General features: G+C 30.2%; 2 protein-coding genes across 3 annotated transcripts in view; both read left to right on the top strand.

Moving 5' to 3' along the window:
• LOC113845794 (proteasome adapter and scaffold protein ECM29) overlaps positions 1–9890 on the top strand; it is a 36055-nt gene extending 26165 nt beyond the window's left edge. Inside the window, exons 25-35 of the mRNA XM_027473353.1 lie at positions 1324–1422; positions 1509–1693; positions 2706–3041; positions 3903–4056; positions 4164–4274; positions 4422–4589; positions 6956–7079; positions 8083–8241; positions 8331–8431; positions 8513–8572; positions 9446–9890. Coding sequence (XP_027329154.1) covers positions 1324–1422; positions 1509–1693; positions 2706–3041; positions 3903–4056; positions 4164–4274; positions 4422–4589; positions 6956–7079; positions 8083–8241; positions 8331–8431; positions 8513–8572; positions 9446–9631 — 1683 coding nt within the window. The 3' untranslated portion in view covers positions 9632–9890. The remainder of the gene's footprint in view (positions 1–1323; positions 1423–1508; positions 1694–2705; positions 3042–3902; positions 4057–4163; positions 4275–4421; positions 4590–6955; positions 7080–8082; positions 8242–8330; positions 8432–8512; positions 8573–9445) is intronic.
• A 1782-nt stretch (positions 9891–11672) lies between these two features.
• On the top strand, positions 11673–14209 carry LOC113847662. 2 transcript variants are annotated; one of them, XM_027476894.1, is made up of 6 exons: positions 11673–11809; positions 12558–12611; positions 12692–12761; positions 12932–12972; positions 13449–13508; positions 14007–14209. In XM_027476894.1, exons 1-6 carry the CDS (start codon positions 11744–11746, stop codon positions 14058–14060), a joined length of 345 nt encoding a protein of 114 aa, XP_027332695.1. In that variant the 5' UTR covers positions 11673–11743; the 3' UTR covers positions 14061–14209. The 2 variants fall into 2 exon arrangements, with proteins under 2 accessions (XP_027332695.1, XP_027332696.1); XM_027476895.1 differs by having other exon boundaries at positions 12558–12608.
• Positions 14210–16934: the final 2725 nt, after the last annotated feature.

The raw sequence follows: 16934 nt of genomic DNA on the forward strand, positions 1-16934 counted from the left end.
TTGCTATGCCATAGCTTTTCAACACATGTTCATGTGTTCATTTTTCTTTTTTTCTTTCATCACTTCTGCCATTAGATGAATATTTGTGTATTCACATCTCAGTGTTGTATGTATTGGAATCTATTTGATCTTTGTAGGGATGTACGCTGTTTGCTTGGCCCTGGTGTTTATAAATTATAATTGGAACATAACAAAATTATTTAAACAGACTTTTTTTTGGTGTCATCTAATCTGATGATGGCTGTTTTTCTTTTGCTTGGCACTAATGTTTTTAAATTATAATTGGAACATAACATACAATTATTTAAACATTTTTTTTGCTGTCATCTGATATGGTGATGCTGCTTTTCTTTGGCTTCTTTGAGCTCTTTGCCAATGGTTTTTCAGGTTTTGTATTTGGTCCCTATCGTTTACATTTTGGTCTTTACCGTTAAACGGTGTTAATGATATTATAATGGCATGAACTAAAACGTAACAATATGTTGATACAGGAACTAAAATAGAAGTTATTTTAAGTGCATAGATTAATTCGTAAACAAGTGTTAATTATAAGGATCAAAAGTATATTTTAACCTTCTAAAAGAATATTTTTTGTGAACTTGTCTAAAAAAATAAAAAATAAGCCACCAAATAAAAGAATCATGAATTTTAAAAATACTAAAAATTCATATATTTAAGTCAAATATCATTTATGATTTAAGATCATATATATTTATTGATAAAAATTATTGATTTGATAAATACATAAATCAATTAAAAATAATAATTACAGTTAATAAAATATTAGGAATAATTCATATACTAAAATACATATTTAGTTCCTATATTTGACATGATTACGAATTAGTCTTTATATTTAAAAAGTAAATAAATTAAGTTTTAGTTCTTGTACTTAAAAACACTTACGGGTTAGTCCCTATACTTAAAACAGCTAACACTTTAGTCTTTATATAAGTATTTTGTTATGATTTGGTTCCTTCCATCGTTAACGTTGTTATAACAGCAGAGATTAAATTATAACAAAATACTTGTATAGAGACTAAAATGTAACTTTTTTAAGTATAGAGACTAAGTTGTATACATGTGTCAAGATAAAATGTATAATTTAACCTAAATTTGGATATGTTTGTTTTCTGTTTTGGTGTTAGTTTTTAGTTTCTACATCATGGAATTTCTGCTTTGTCTTTGACTTTGTTTATGTCACTGTGATTGTATTAGATTAATGATTACTTACTATGGATGTGAACTATACTATAATGCTGTTATTCCAATAATTTCTTCTATTAAATCTGAGTGTGCCTCATTTTTTTCTTCCTTTTTTAGCATGCTGGAACTGCAATTCGTCCTCATATGTCTGATTTAGTGTGCTGCATGCTTGAAAGTTTATCAAGCCTAGAAGACCAAGGGCTCAATTATGTTGAGGTTTGGTTGAATGATATATTCAATTCTTGCTTGAGTTTACCATTTGTTCTTGTTTATTCATATGTTTTTATGCTGTCTTTTATCAGCTTCATGCTGCAAATGTTGGAATACAGAGAGAGAAGCTTGAAAGCTTGAGAATTTCCATTGCAAAAGGCTCTCCTATGTGGGAGACCTTAGATTCTTGTATAAAAGTTGTTGATGCAGAATCATTGAATGCATTGATCCCACGGCTTGCTCATTTAGTGCGATCTGGAGTTGGCCTTAACACTAGGTTTGTTATTAACGTATTGTGACCTCATGCATTTTCTTTGATGTTGTCTGCTTGCTTGAACTGTCTTGAGTCTTTTTGTTATTACATTTTCCCTTGAAAATTTGAGGAGCTTATGTTGATTTAGAGAGGGTGGCTCTGGTGGAAAAATCGTATAGGATTTGTGTAGATCAGCCGATGCATGGTGTTTGCAATTTTTACAATATTAATATATTTTCATCCTTATGATATTGATGTTCTCTGAGGAGTGATTTTTTTTTTTTTTTCATATTCCTTTGCTTTTCCTCTTCCTTGTGGGGAATATTCTTCCCTAAAATTAAGTATTTTTGTCTTTCTGTATTAATGAAAAATTGTTTCATTATTAAACAAGGAAAAAACAAAACAAATTTATTGAAACTACATTTGTTTTTTTTTGGAGGGAGCTGTCTTGTTATTGTTCTCTAAAATTGATATGGTGACTCTGAGTTCTTACTAGCCTTATCCATGATATTGGATACTCTTCTTTAAGACCGTAGTTGGTACATTGGATAAATTGGATTGGATAGAATAAGATATTCTATCGTGCCTTAGAGAATGTTTGATGCATGCATTGGATAGTCTAGATGAAACATCTTATCAATATTGCCTAGCTCATGTTTCCCTCGCCACCTATCATCACTGCCACACAGCTGCTTTCCTGTTAATGCTATCATGACTTTACCACCTTACTGTCATTGCTGTGCCACTGCTATCATCCCCTTGCTGCTGCCACCACTTTCCCATTTGGACAGCTGCAAACCAAAGTTTGGGGAAAGGCTTGTTTCTTGTTATTTTTGCTCAAACCAATGATTTTATGGTTCCAAATGGCAGACCAAACACACTAGTATTGGGCTGTAGAGGAAACTTCTGTAATGTTCTGAAATTTGTGTGTAATTTTTACTTTGCCCCTTGAAATCACGTTTGGCTCTGACAGAAGCACTTCGCTCATGTTCATAAATTTGTTTCATAACTAGTGTTGTTTTCTGTGCATGTGCAGGGTTGGTATTGCCAATTTCATTACCTTGTTGCTTGAAAGTGTTGGTGTAGACATCAAGCCATATGCAAATATGCTGGTGAGGTTGTTGTTTCCAGTTGTAAAGGACGAAAAAAGTACTGCTGCAAAACGTGCCTTTGCAAGTGCCTGTGCAAAAGTCCTAAATTATATAGCAGTCTCGCAAGCCCAAAAACTTATTGAAGATACTGCAGCTTTGCATGCTGGCGACAAGAATTCTCAAATTGCATGTGCATTTCTCTTAAAAAGCTATTCATCCATGGCGGCGGATGTTGTTGGTGGATATCATGCAGTTATCATTCCCATTGTTTTCCTTTCAAGGTTATGAATATCCTTTTATTAGTTGATATTTTTTTAAAATCCCATATTCAACAAAAAATCATTATTTTAAGTGGGAGTTCTTGCCGTTGGCTGTGATTTGGTCTTTGTGACTTCATTATGGGGCTTATGTAACAACTTTCTTTATCTGTTGTTTTGGGGATTTTGCAGGATTTGTTTTGTTTTTATGTTTTTCCTTCTTTTTCTTGTACTGATTCATAGGATGCATCATGCTCTTTACTGTTGCATTCTTATACTCATTAGTTTCAGAAATAATTTCACATAAGATAGAAAGAAGAATCTTAAGAATTTATTTGGAAAATATCCAACTTTATATCACTTTATTCGTTCTAAGTACCATATTAACGTCCCATTTAGTCTTGTTATAGTATCCTTTGTTTTAGTAAATTGTTAGTATGGACTATGGAAGACATTAGTTTAAGTTCTTTCAGTTATTGTCAAGGATCAATTTTCCTAAAAGTTCAAACTTAGGTTTTTGGTCTAGGAATAGCTTTATATTTCTGACACAACGCTATCATGCTTATAGCATGGAAAAAGCACAGGCCGAACACTTTTTGTCTCCAAAATGTATAATTGAATTCAAAGAATGTGAACACTGAACACCAGCCTCGAAAGGACCCACACTTGCTAAAAGCTTAAGCTATTTGGTGAGGGTCCATAATGGATATTATGTGGAAAATTATGTATATTGTTCATTGTTGTAGGCATCCAATTCTGAATTTTAAAGGAAGATATGGTAAACTGTCTGTTTATTGAATGATGTTCATATAACAAACTAAGAACTTGATAGTGAGTAATAAAAGTATTTCTTATTTCACACTCACTAAAAGAAATCTTATGCAGATTTGAAGATGATAAAAATGTCTCCAGCCTATTTGAAGAGCTATGGGAAGAATATACAAGTGGGGAGCGGATCACTCTCCACTTATACTTGGGAGAAATTGTTTCACTTATTTGTGAAGGCATGTCATCGTCATCATGGGCAAGTAAAAGAAAAGTTAGTCTTACCGTCTTTTCTGCCCTTCCGATTATTTTGATTTAAACTCTCGGCTGCTTGGTGCTTTGTGTGTTGATGTTTTCTATTTTCTGCTGTTGTGTCTGCAGTCTGCACAGGCTATATGTAGGCTTAGTGAAGTTTTGGGTGAATCTCTTTCTTCTCACCATGAAGTTCTTCTGCAGTCTCTCATGAAGGAAATTCCTGGTCGCCTATGGGAGGTAAAAGAAAATTGAATTTTCTTTGGTTGAGAACAATGACACTAAGTTTTTAAATGTGGAGGGGCAGTAAAAATTACAATAAAATATCAATCATAGATGAATTCCTCGAGTTTTGTGTGCTTGTTTTACTTACTAGACATATGGCAGGGTAAAGATGTGCTGTTGCTAGCATTAGGTTCTCTATCTACATCCTGCCATAAAGCCATTTTGGCTGAAGGTTCTTCCTCTTCCATTGCCATTCTGAATTTGGTATCATCTGCATGCACCAGAAAGGGGAAAAAGTATCGTGAAGCAGCACTTTCCTCTCTTGAACAGGTTAGAATTTTGTAGTGGGTGCTGCAATTTAGTTTTAGAAACAGTTCTCCTTTAGGGTAAATGTTGAATTGAAATACTAATGAGCGTCCTTGGTCTTTGAAAGATAGCTTTGTGCCAACTCCTGTCCATTGTGAAAAGTGAAGGCCTACATTATGGATGTTGCGTTTAACTAACATGATAATTGTTAATCAGTTATGGAATAAATTTTAACAGCCTATTTTCTGTTGAACTGTGTGGAGAAAGGAATGATTAAATGAACAAAATAAATTTTCTTGTGCTGGAATTTGGCATATAAGTTAATTAGAATTAGGATGTAGGACTCTCAAGTTTAGCTGTTACCCCTTATCAATTAAATAAATTTAATTAGCTTCACAGAATTGAGCCTGCTTGTACTGAAAGTTGAGATCATTACCAAATTTTCAAGCAAAAATTAGCAAAGTTATTAAACAAAAAATTGGAGAAAAGTGCCAACAAAACAAGTTATGGACCAAAACTATTAGGAACTATGAAATTCTAAAATAATACATAACAGTGACATCCTAAACTTAACCTTAATGAATTTTGTTGAAAGATAGGTAGGTATTTTTGGTATAAAGGTAGACATTAGAGAGAAAAGAGACCCTGAATTATATTTTGATGTATTACAATGAGATGCACATGTTTTGTTAAAACTTGGAACAGTCATCTCTATATACACTAATAATTTTAACTAAATTAGGGAACAATTTATGAGATATTATAAAATATGGAAGCTAAGAAAATTTTAAAACTAGTCCTAAGAAATAATATTTAAAATAGTCTAAAATATTGATTGGCTAAATTGCTCCGAGTTTATGAATTCTTTGGGAAGTTATAAATATGTCCCTATACTTTAAAAGTTTGTAATTAGGTCCCTCAACTTTTAAATCATTTTTAATTGAGTCAGTGGTCACATTTCCATTAGAGTTTCGTTTGGTTGCTTTCGGTTTTTCTTTCAGCACCTTTTCGATTATGCATTTCCCAGTCAACGTACAAAGAGTCCCGTCTAGTAATTTTGGCAAGGGTAGTGGGTTGACCAAACTCTTCAGGGCCTCTTAGCTGTCATAGACCCATCCATTACCATAGACAAATTAGATTCCGATGGTGGGGGTGAGTGGACCAATTTTTTCATAATCCAATTTTTTAAACTTAATTGTATTCGTCGATCCCTTTATCTTCACAACGCATGCAATGATTTGTTTGTTTTCACATCCTATATGATGCTCTTCCTTCTAAAAAATGAACGTCTTCTTAGACCAAGAAGATTCCATTGGTCTCTTTGTTTCCCATCTTTTGAACTTTCCCAATTTTGTTTCTTGACCAAAAATGTGAATTTGTTCCCTCTAAATTTCTTTCTCTTTGATTGTCTTTGGTTCCGAAATTTCTAGCAATCACGATTAATGTTCATTTCTTAGACAATTGCTCTTTTTTCGGTGTTTGGTTTTGGCTTCCAAGTTAATCGTTTTTGCTATTTTGCATCAAAGAACCGTTATTTTCAACCAAACTGGCAAATGTGGATCATTTTCAGGCTGAAATTGTTTAAGCATTGCCTTCACAAAATCTCACCGTGCTGCATCTTGGTTAAATGCTTTCCAACGATAGTACCATGCAAGCACCTCCCAACCTTCCATAGCTACCAAGCCTATGATAACTTCTTCTCTTCTAATGTTCCTTTTTCCTCAACATACCGTTCTATGTTGATCAGCTGCAAATAGGCTTCTTTCCCATCAAATTTTGGAATCATCATCAAAATTTGATACTAATGGAGCTTTGATACTAGTTGATAATAGAGACTTGTTATCTTTATTATAGCAAAAGAATTCTACTATGCACAGAACTTTGAGGGACTGCTCCTCCCAATGCCAAAAAATCCCTAATTTCCTGTCACAAATCACATGGCCTCTTTCTCCACCTCTATTATTTATATTGTTTCATGTATTTACACTTCTGTAACTAAAAGAAGTCTTCACTCACAGTCCCAACCCAAGAAACTAACTAACCAACTAACTGTAGGAGTTACCTATCAATTCCAACAAACAAACAAACTATTGGGTTGTCTATCAGAATGATGGTCCATGACAGATGTATTCACAACAAACATAGGTTTATGTTAACTCATTTCAGGTTTGATTTAAATTATATGTTCTAGGAGACAAAGACCAGATAAGCCAACTTCAGGAAAACAGTTGAGTATAACTATTTTAGGTGTACCTCTATTTATCAGCTAAATTCATAAAATAGACATTGCATAATTGTCCTTGACCCATTATAATAACTACAGTAAATTCAGTCATTTTTCATATGTTTCTATATATTTTTATTTTTATTTTTTGTGTGTATATTTCCAGGTTATAAAAGCCTTTGGCAACCCAGAGTTCTTTAATATGGTTTTTCCCTTGTTGTTTGATCTATGCAATTCAGAGCCAATAAAGTCTGGGCAAGCACCTTTGGTCAGTGATGCTGCTGAATCAGGTTATGATAAATTCTAGATCTTCATTTATATGATACAAGTTTTGTTCCTCATATGAGATGGTCTGTGACCATCCATGAAACATTTAATGCTGTTTCAATTGTTCTGATGCACACTGTGATCACTACTCTTGGCTTAGCGAAAATCCCCTTGTTACACTTGTTTTTTGTAGGACACCAATCCTATTTTTCGAGGGAAGTTTTTTGGTATTTCAATCATTATTTGAAAGATATGGTTTCAAATATGAGGCCTATTATGTTTTATTTTTGAGCTTATAAATTATTTAATTTAGTTTGGATGACTTCTAATCCAGTAAACAAGGGTAGAGAAAGACCTAGAAGAATTTTAGAGGAAATTAATAAAAGATATCTGGTGATAAATACTATTTCTGATAATTTAACTTTTTACCGAGCTCTATAACATCATGTGATCCATATAGCAGATCTCACCTAGTAGGACAAAGTTTAAGTATTGTTTTCTTTATAGTATTCAAAATCACTCTTATCCCTCAATAGCGGTTTTGGGATTGGCCCACTGAGTGCCATTAAATAAATGTGAATATCCTTTGTCCTCTTTCTTTGACCTGTCTCTTGTTGTAGTCATTGTAGCATCTCATAAGAAATAAGGGTTAGTGATGAAGGGTTCTGCTTTGGATTATTTTCTTTGTTAGAAAGTTTGATTTCAAGATATTTCTAGCTTCTATTTTACTTTGAAGTTAAAACAGATCAAGACTGATTGGTTCTTGGTGTAAAGCTTCTCTCAGTATTATGTGGTTCTGATGAGTAAAAATTTGGGCTTTGCTACTATGTATTCCCCTAGGAAGAAATTGAAAAGTTTATCATCCAGGAACTTGATAAAGTGGATGATTATTGTCCTAGTGAGCGTTACTGTTAAATGGATGTATCAAATGACAAGCCACTTTAATCACTTGACCGTTCCTTGTTACATTGATTTGTGATCTGCTCAGTGCTACTGACTACAAAAATTTTGACATCTTTTTTGCAGAGTTGGACAGTGTTGAAGAGATTTCTGTTCCACAGAACAAAATTGCAGACTGTCTTACCTCTTGTATCCATGTGGCACATATAAATGATATTCTTGAAAAGCAAAAGAGCTTACTGCACATGTATGCAGCATTCCTGGTACCTGAACATAAATGGACTGGTATATTCTTTATACTTGTTTTTTTTATGTTTTACGAAGTCCCTTCCAGGTTTTTTTAACCTTGATTTAAGAAAGAAATCTTTGTGCAGTCAAAACTACAGCCTTTTTATCCATCAAAGAACTTTGCTCAAGGCTCCACACCGTTCCGGGAAATCATGAACTTGGTGGTGTAACTTCCTTTGTTCAGGAGGTAATGGAGGTTTACATTTCAATTGGACTTCTAATAACTTCAATTCATGAATGATCTAAAATCAAGTTTATTTTTTTTCAGATGTTTCATTCTATATCACCAAAAATACTACATTGCATAAGCACAATAAAAATTGCACAGGTACGTCACTATCTTTTTTGGTTGAACATAATTCATCAGTTAGCTTCCCCTACCCTATTGTAGTCAAAACCTAATCTGCATTTGTTTGGTATTAATTTTAATTGGGTAAAATCTTAGATCTGAATTGGGTGGCTTCAATAGGGAACACAATTGATTATAGTGTAATGAGTCAGAAGTGCAATTTAAACTGGAAATCATACAATATTTTATGATACGTTTACTGAAACATGTTCCAAAAACTTGTGTTTGTACAGTTCAAATTTTTGTATGTGTGTGTGTGTGTGTACAGTGATAAAATTATGGAAAGCATTACATAATCCTTGTTAGGGATTCAATTTTTTTCCCCAAGATTAAGATCATCGGGAGAGTGGATGAAATTGTTCAGTTTTCACCTTTGCTAGGTGTGCTCATTAGTCTTGATGTAATGATATGGGATATATTAGTAATTGAGGCATGTATCAGTTTGCGGGTGCCTTCTTTTTCGCATGTATAACCTAAAAAGGTTGGAGAATTCCGGACAGGTGAATAGAAGCCCATTAATCTATTTTATTTTACCCTGTCATTAATACTAAATGTGAATACAGTGTGTCAAGAAATTTACTAGATACATTAAATTTGGTTGCCTACTAGCCTTATCTAGCAAAAGCAGATTAAGGAATAAAACGGAAGCAAAATGAAAAGTTGAGAGACTAGAAATTTTCGAACTTTACGGAACAAGATTAACAGAGTAACCAAAATTTAGGGATTGATTTGTAACTTCTTCTTTGCGTGATGTTCTTATCATCGTTTACAAGTGGTGATTGTTTCAGTACTCTAATTGGTCGCTGATATTTTGATTTCATATTCTATGCATTTGTTGTGCTCCCAATTTAGGTTCATGTTTCAGCTTCAGAATGTCTTCTGGAAGTCCTGAAACTTTCCATCGATGTTTCGTTGGTTACCGCCATCGATGAAGGATTCAAGGAAGAGCTGCTTCATCAATACGAGATAGAGAAGAACGAAGAGGCAAAGTCGTTATTAAGGAAGTGTGTCCGCATTCTTCAAGACTGGAAAAAATAAATTATATGAGCTATAGCCTGTAAACCTTGTTTATGAAGTTTTGAGAAGATGAAAAATTTAACAAGCTGATAAATGACTATGCCTAGTGCTTGTTGATATTCGATAGGAGTTTGGTGTAGGGGGTCAGTAAACAGGTCATATTAGCAATTGTAACAACAGAGATGGCAGACGCTCTCAATCCTTCCTTATATATTGTCCTGTTCTGTAAATACTTCTAAAAACATATCTATTATTTTCTTTAATAAATAATTTATATTTTTAAAAAGATTGAATTTGTATTTCACCTTTTGCAACATAATCATTTCTTTTTTTTTGTTTGTAATTCATTTTTCTTAACATAATGCTTAGAGTACACTTTGTTTTTGAAGACAAAATTTAAATATTTTAAATTTGTGTTAATCTCTAATTAAAATTGAAGTCTCAGTTTAGTAATTAATGTCAAATTTTTATCTGTCTTATTGAGATAAAATTTTAATTTTAATTAGAAGATAGTATTAAAAGTATATATAAATGTGTACATAAGTTTGGTCTTAATTTTAATTGCAAGATTGTTTTGTAGGCATCTTACAAGAGCTTTATAATGATAAAACAAATACTTTTCTAAATAAGATTTTGTTAATGAGCACAAAAAAAAAAAAAAAACTATAATTCATTTTGTCAAATAAATATTCATTTGCTAAGGAGTTTGTTGATCTGGTTAACTTTTACCTTTTGGTAATTTCATGACTTGATTTTCTTTTTCATTTAGTACGGGGTGGTGGAGGAAGATGACTGGTAATTTAAATATAATTTGTTTAGCAAAGTTAATGGTTTGTCTTAATTTTAAAATGAAAAGTCTTTTCTGATTCTAAAACTTAAGGAATACAAAATAAAATTAAGAAAAAAAATCACTCTTAACTTTTAAAATTATTTTTAGGAAGTATTTTTGTATTTTTAAATATTAATATTTTATAAATTCTTGATGGATTAAGGTATTTCTATAGATAGACTTCTTTTTCTTTAGTTTATAGCTCATTTTAGAGCATGTAGGGTGTATTTTTAACTTGATTTTCTAGTTAGTAAATTTGTGTGCACTTTTTTTTTTCTATAATATCCTCTAAATAATTTTTTAATCATAAGGAACATTTTGACAAATTTGTTACTACAAAGTTTTTTTTATTTTCAATGCATTTCCAAACTTACATTTAAATTCTATTTGGCCATTCTATTTTCCGTATCTTTGTGACCTTTCTCTACTTCATCTTCATAATATATTTATAATTTTATTAACAAATGCGAGATATATTTTACATACGATGCTATTACAATATTAATAAAATAACTTTTTTATCTTTCTTTATGTATCATTTATAATTATTTGACTTAGATACTTAACTTTTTCTTTCTCAAATCTTCTTATTTGACAGTTATAATATAATAAAAAATGAAATGAAATTTTAATAAGAATAAAATAAAATAAACGCATAGTATAATCTTTTTTTATAATAAACTAAATAATTGTTATCTTATGTTATATATTCTTAAATTCATAGGATATAAGATAAATATATTTTTTTTATCTTGTAACTAAACAAATATTAAAAATAAGATAAGATAGAAATAAATATCTTATTGTATTTTCTTATTTTTTATTTTTTATTTATTTTTTAAAATATCACAATTTATTTAATATTAAAAAATATATATACAAAATTTTGAAAAGCAATTAGTTAAAATTACTTGTTATTATTATATGAGAATTACTTACATTATTTGGAAGAAGAATATTAAACACGGTAAAAAATAATTGTTTTATTTCCATCATAATCAAATTGACAAACTATATACACACTTTTTATTTTGTAAGACATTTTTTGGTAAAATTCTTCTCTTTTTTTTTTGTAAGATATTACATACACCTTAAAAAAAATTAAAAAATAATTGATCATATAATTTGAGGACTTATTTATTTAAAAAATAAAAAAATTTATATACTTTAATAAAAAAAAATGTTATAAATAAAATAATTTAAATTTATTTATTTACCTATCTCTAACGTAAAATTCAGGCAGTGAGTGAGCGTGGTTGTGTTTCTCCGTCAGAAGAAGAAAGGTATGCACTTTGCAGTCAACCATGGATGAAGCTCAATTTCAACGCCTTCTTCAACTCTTCCCCGTCGTCCGGTCTCGCGATTACTGTGTACTTATCTTTCTCTCTTCCATTCGTTTGTGCGTTTTAGGGTTTATAATTTTATTGGCTCTCCTTGTTTTTTGATCTGTATTGCTCTGATTCACCAATCTCACTTCGCTGTTTATTGAAGTTTCGATTTTTCAGAAGCCCATGTTGTGATTTTTGGTGGCACACATGCTGCTTCTCTATTGCTGTGATACCCATTTTTTGCTCTGACGTTGGTTCAAGGTGGTAGTTTTAGATTGATGTATTTGCAGTGTCTGAATTTATGTGGAAATTTGAGATGGGTGTAACCTAAAGGAAGAGGGTTGCATAATATACGAGAGGGGTGACATTAATTGGGTGGATTTGATAAGTAAAGATATGGTTCCAGTTTCAGGGGTGAAATTGGGGAATTCAAATCAGAACCAATTAATGTTATCTGATTTTGTTTCGATTCTTATTTGATGCATAGATTGGAATAATTTTCCATCTTTTGTCCGTTTTCATTCTTGGTATAAATTATGCATTGCATTGGCGTTTTATTGGAAATTAGGAATCATTACTTGTTATTTTTTGTTTAACCTTAAAAGTTTTCAGATAGGTGAACGTTTGGCATATATATTATTTTCTGAATTTGAATTACTGATTACCACAACATACTCTGATACCATGTGATGCAAAAACAAAATTTTGGATTTTTTGGTTTAAGTAACTTACAAAATCCTATACTTAAAGAATGAATTCAGGTGCCAAATTGATGACTATTGAATTTCAGGCAGAACCAGAATCATCCAGACAATTTGCATCTGGGTCAGGACAGGATGAGGTAGTAGTGCTTAACTTGTAACTATTGTATGCTTTGATGTCTGCATATATATTCAATGCTAGCTAACAAAGTTGTCGCTGCAGCTAAAGGAATGGCAAGATGCATGGGATGGAGGGGATAAGGATGTTGAGAAACAAGGAATTAACCAACATGGTATCACTTATTCACAATCTATTAGACATTTCAATCAAATTTAATTTTGTAGAAAGCATGTAAAGTTTACAAACTACATGTTGTCAATTATCTTGGTTAAATTATAACAATTTACAGAATTGTGTTTTTGAAATTAATGCTATGCTTGTATAAATTCTTCAAATCTACAGATTCATTTTGGAGCAAGCTAAGGTCAGAGGCTGCTAGGAAGGTATTCTGAAATTTACCTGTTGGCTGTTATTATATGCATTCTGATTTTGTATAACAATTAGAGTCATCGTTAAGAATAGTAGACAGTGCCATTGCTTCCTTCCCATGGTAACAGTGACTTAGTAGACTTGATTTACAAGCTCAGTGAAAATTTCATTTAATTTAGATGATCTTGTAAAGATAGGTTAGAAGCATTCTATTTACTGTGAAATGGCTTTCTTTTTTGTTATAGGAGAGAAGCATTCTAATTAACATTTCTATGTATGAATAATTTTTGGTTTTCAGCATTTCTCTCTTTTGTAATATTGTTAGTGAGGGCTACATATAGTAGTGGGGGGTATGCCATTGTGTCTTTGCTATAACATTGATGGTGATGTAATGGGTGATTTATGGCATTTACCTGTGACTGATTATTAAAAAAGTTGTCCAGAAGACTTTAGAACGAGACTCAGTTCATTGATTCTAATGTTACAACAGGTGGGTGAAGAAGAAGCAGACAGATTTTGCAAGGCGTTCCAACAAATTCATAAGAAACTAGTATGTATAAAATAGTTGTCATTTTGGTCTGTGTTTCATGGAAAATATTATGAAAGACATATTCTGTAGGATATAGTTTCTTCTTGGAAAGCATTTTTGGTGTTATTGTCTAAAACAATATGAATTCAGAAAAGTGTATTATTTTCTTTGAAAATTGAGCTCTTTTTGGGAGGGCTTTTCTTCAGGGATTGACATTTATTGTTTAGGAAAATAATTTTGTGAACTGCATAGACTTTAGAATAATTTGGGAGAGGGTTTTTGAAGAGGAAGAGAGGACAAAACAATTTTTTATATATCATTTATGATAATAAATATATTATTTAATACATTAAATTTATATTAATCTATTACTTTGGATCTTAACTTAAAATGTTTTTATTTAAAATGAAAAATTTTTGCTCTTCCAAAACCCCGTCTTTCCCAAACAATTCCTTAAACTAAGTTTGATTATTAGTATTATGTTTGATGAAAATTTCTTTCCTTGTTTTATTTTATTAGGTCAATGAAGATTTGAGTTTAGATGCAGCTCATAGCTTGTTAAACTCATCCTAGAGTTCCAAAGAATTACATGCATGCACTCCACATTTCCATGCGATTCAGCGATCAGCCACTGTAATTCTTGTGTACTGTATCAACGTATTTGATAATTTAACATCTATGACATTTTGAGTGGTAGATTATTTATATTTGTATTGTTAAGAAATAGTTCCTTTCTCTCTTTTTCCTCTTTTCTTTTTTATGATTCATTTTACTTGTTTGAACTTTATTGTTTTTCTTTGCCTATAAGCTGGAGTCTGCATGCATCATATAAGTGAGGAAATTTCTTTCTTCATACTCTAAACTTCATTCAAATCTGCTTGTACAACATAATTCAAAATGAGGCATTAATTCCTGATTGTTGGTATGGTCTATATATACAGTGAATAACAGCTTTTAAAATACTGATTAAAAAAAAATGTTGTGGCCTTGTGACAAGACAGAACCAAATATTGACCGTATGATGTCTGTAAAGAAAATCAATCACATGGGAGGAAATGTCTTTCCATTTAAGAATTAATATCTAATGAGTAATGAATAAAACAATACCAACACAATTTTTTTAATATTAATGAAAAACAAGATTCTAATGCGGCATAATTGCGTGTTAGAATGGAGCAGAATATCGGACCCAAAAACAGAAAATAAAATGGAACAGAGTAGATGTTGAGAGGTTCATTTTTTATAAATGTTTTTTTAATGTGTGCTTTTAGACGTATAATTATCAATAATTAAATTTTTATTAAAAGTTATACTATTAATGCTATAATACATTAAATTTTGTTATATTAAAAAAATATTAAGACAATTTTTATCATGTGGTCTTATACATCCGTTAGAAAAAATTTCTTTTTGAAACGTCACTTTTGATGAGAAAATGTTGTGACTAAAGTATAAATAACCTCTAAACATAGTTAAAGAGAACTTTGTGTTAAATGCTATTGAAGAAAAAACGCCACATTTTTCTTTCTTATTTTACAATAGAAAACGAAAGGTTGAAGAAGTAGTTACCTATGTAAACCAGATAAATTTGGCATATTATAAAATAAACAAAACTACTAAGACAGCAAAAACAAGTAAGAAGTAGCCACTTATGGATCATTTGTGAAGTGGGTGGGTGAGTTGGTCTGAAGAAGCATTATTAAAATAAGGATAGCGCCGGCTCAAGGTCTATGCTTATGATTCCATTTTTTTGGAGGACTCGCATACATAATATATAATATTTGTTAAAAGTTTATGCTAAATTTAGAGCATATTTGTTTTCAATTAAACATACCTTTAATGTTTAAGATTTTAGATAAATTTTCTTACATTTTAAGAAGATAATCAATAGATAATTTTTATATTTAATGAATATTATGTTTTTAATAAAAATATTAACTATAGATAATTTATAAAATATAATTAATGATTCATGTTACTTTATCTTCAACTGAAATAATTTTTAAATAAATAATAATAAAATCTTATCGCCACTCAAATATGTCTAAAAATAATTAAATAATTCATTTATTTCGTTAACTGAAAAGATTTAGTTTTTAAATTTGATTCGAAAAATTTAGTAGTCAATTTTTCATCATAAAAAGAAAATAAAGTATAAAAATATTTATCAAAATACTTCTAATGTGATTTTTGTATATAATCTCAAATACCTTCTAGTTAGCCTGAATAATGATATTGATTAAAATTAATATCTACACATCTAAAGAGTCCATTTATTATATAAGTAATGTTAACAACACATTATTTAATACACACTTTTTAACACATACTTTATTATTAGTTGAAATCATATGGGTTCACTCTTTTTTATTTTTAAAAAAATATTTATATTTTTTAATAAATTTTAAAAGTACATGTTAAAATGTGTATGTGTTTTAAACAATGTGTTGGTAACATTACTTTTTATTGTATAGATATATTCACAATTTTATGAGATATTTAACTGATTACTTTATTATATCTTAAATATTTATGTTATGTTTATACCCTTTTTAAGAGACTTGTTTATTTGATTTCAGATGATATATTTTTATCAATAATTTATAAATAAGTAATGTTACTCTCAACCAAAAATAAATAAAAAGCCTAAAAAATAAAGAATGTAATAAATTTGCAATAAGTATCACAACTTCTTCCGCAGTAGCGCACTTTGGCTAATTCAATAGTGAATTTCCGGGTTCGAATCCCGGCTGCGGAACACTTGTTTTTGAATTTTGTTTATTCTTTAAATAAATAGTATTATTGTAAATATAATAAAATTAATAAATCACCAAACAAGGTCACTTAGTAGACTACGAAATTTAATCATGTCATCTTAAAAGTTTGTCACCATTAAAATAACTTAATTTATAATACATTTTATATTTTTAAAAAGTTTTTTTTTTAAAACTTACAGAACATAATAGTTTAGTATAAACTTCTCTATAGATAAAAACAGTGTAATTTATTCAAACCAAAGCACCAATTATTCATGATTTTTTTTATTAATTAAATAAAATAACCTTTTAATATGTATATAATAATACAAAATAAAAATTTATATATAATACTTTTTATTAAAAATATATAATCTAATCTATTAGTAATATTAAATATTATAATTTTTAATAATTTTTATTATTTATTAATTATTTAAAATATACTTAATAGTACACATTAAAAATATGTTACTTAAATTAACAAATTTTGTTCTTAAAAGTCAAATAGTTAATTGATTTTGTCATGAATGAGGGTTGACAGGCGTTCATTTTAATTGGCTTAGTTGGTTGTTGGCAGAAACTCTTCTACCTGTCTCGGTTGCACCAATCTAACACCCTCACCTTTTTCCCCTCTAAAAGAAATAAAATAATATTAACAATAAATAAGTAAATTAAATAATATCCTCAC

Source organism: Abrus precatorius, unplaced genomic scaffold (assembly GCF_003935025.1).
Source record: "Abrus precatorius isolate BTA unplaced genomic scaffold, Abrus_2018 Scaffold8, whole genome shotgun sequence".
Lineage (NCBI taxonomy): Eukaryota > Viridiplantae > Streptophyta > Magnoliopsida > Fabales > Fabaceae > Abrus > Abrus precatorius.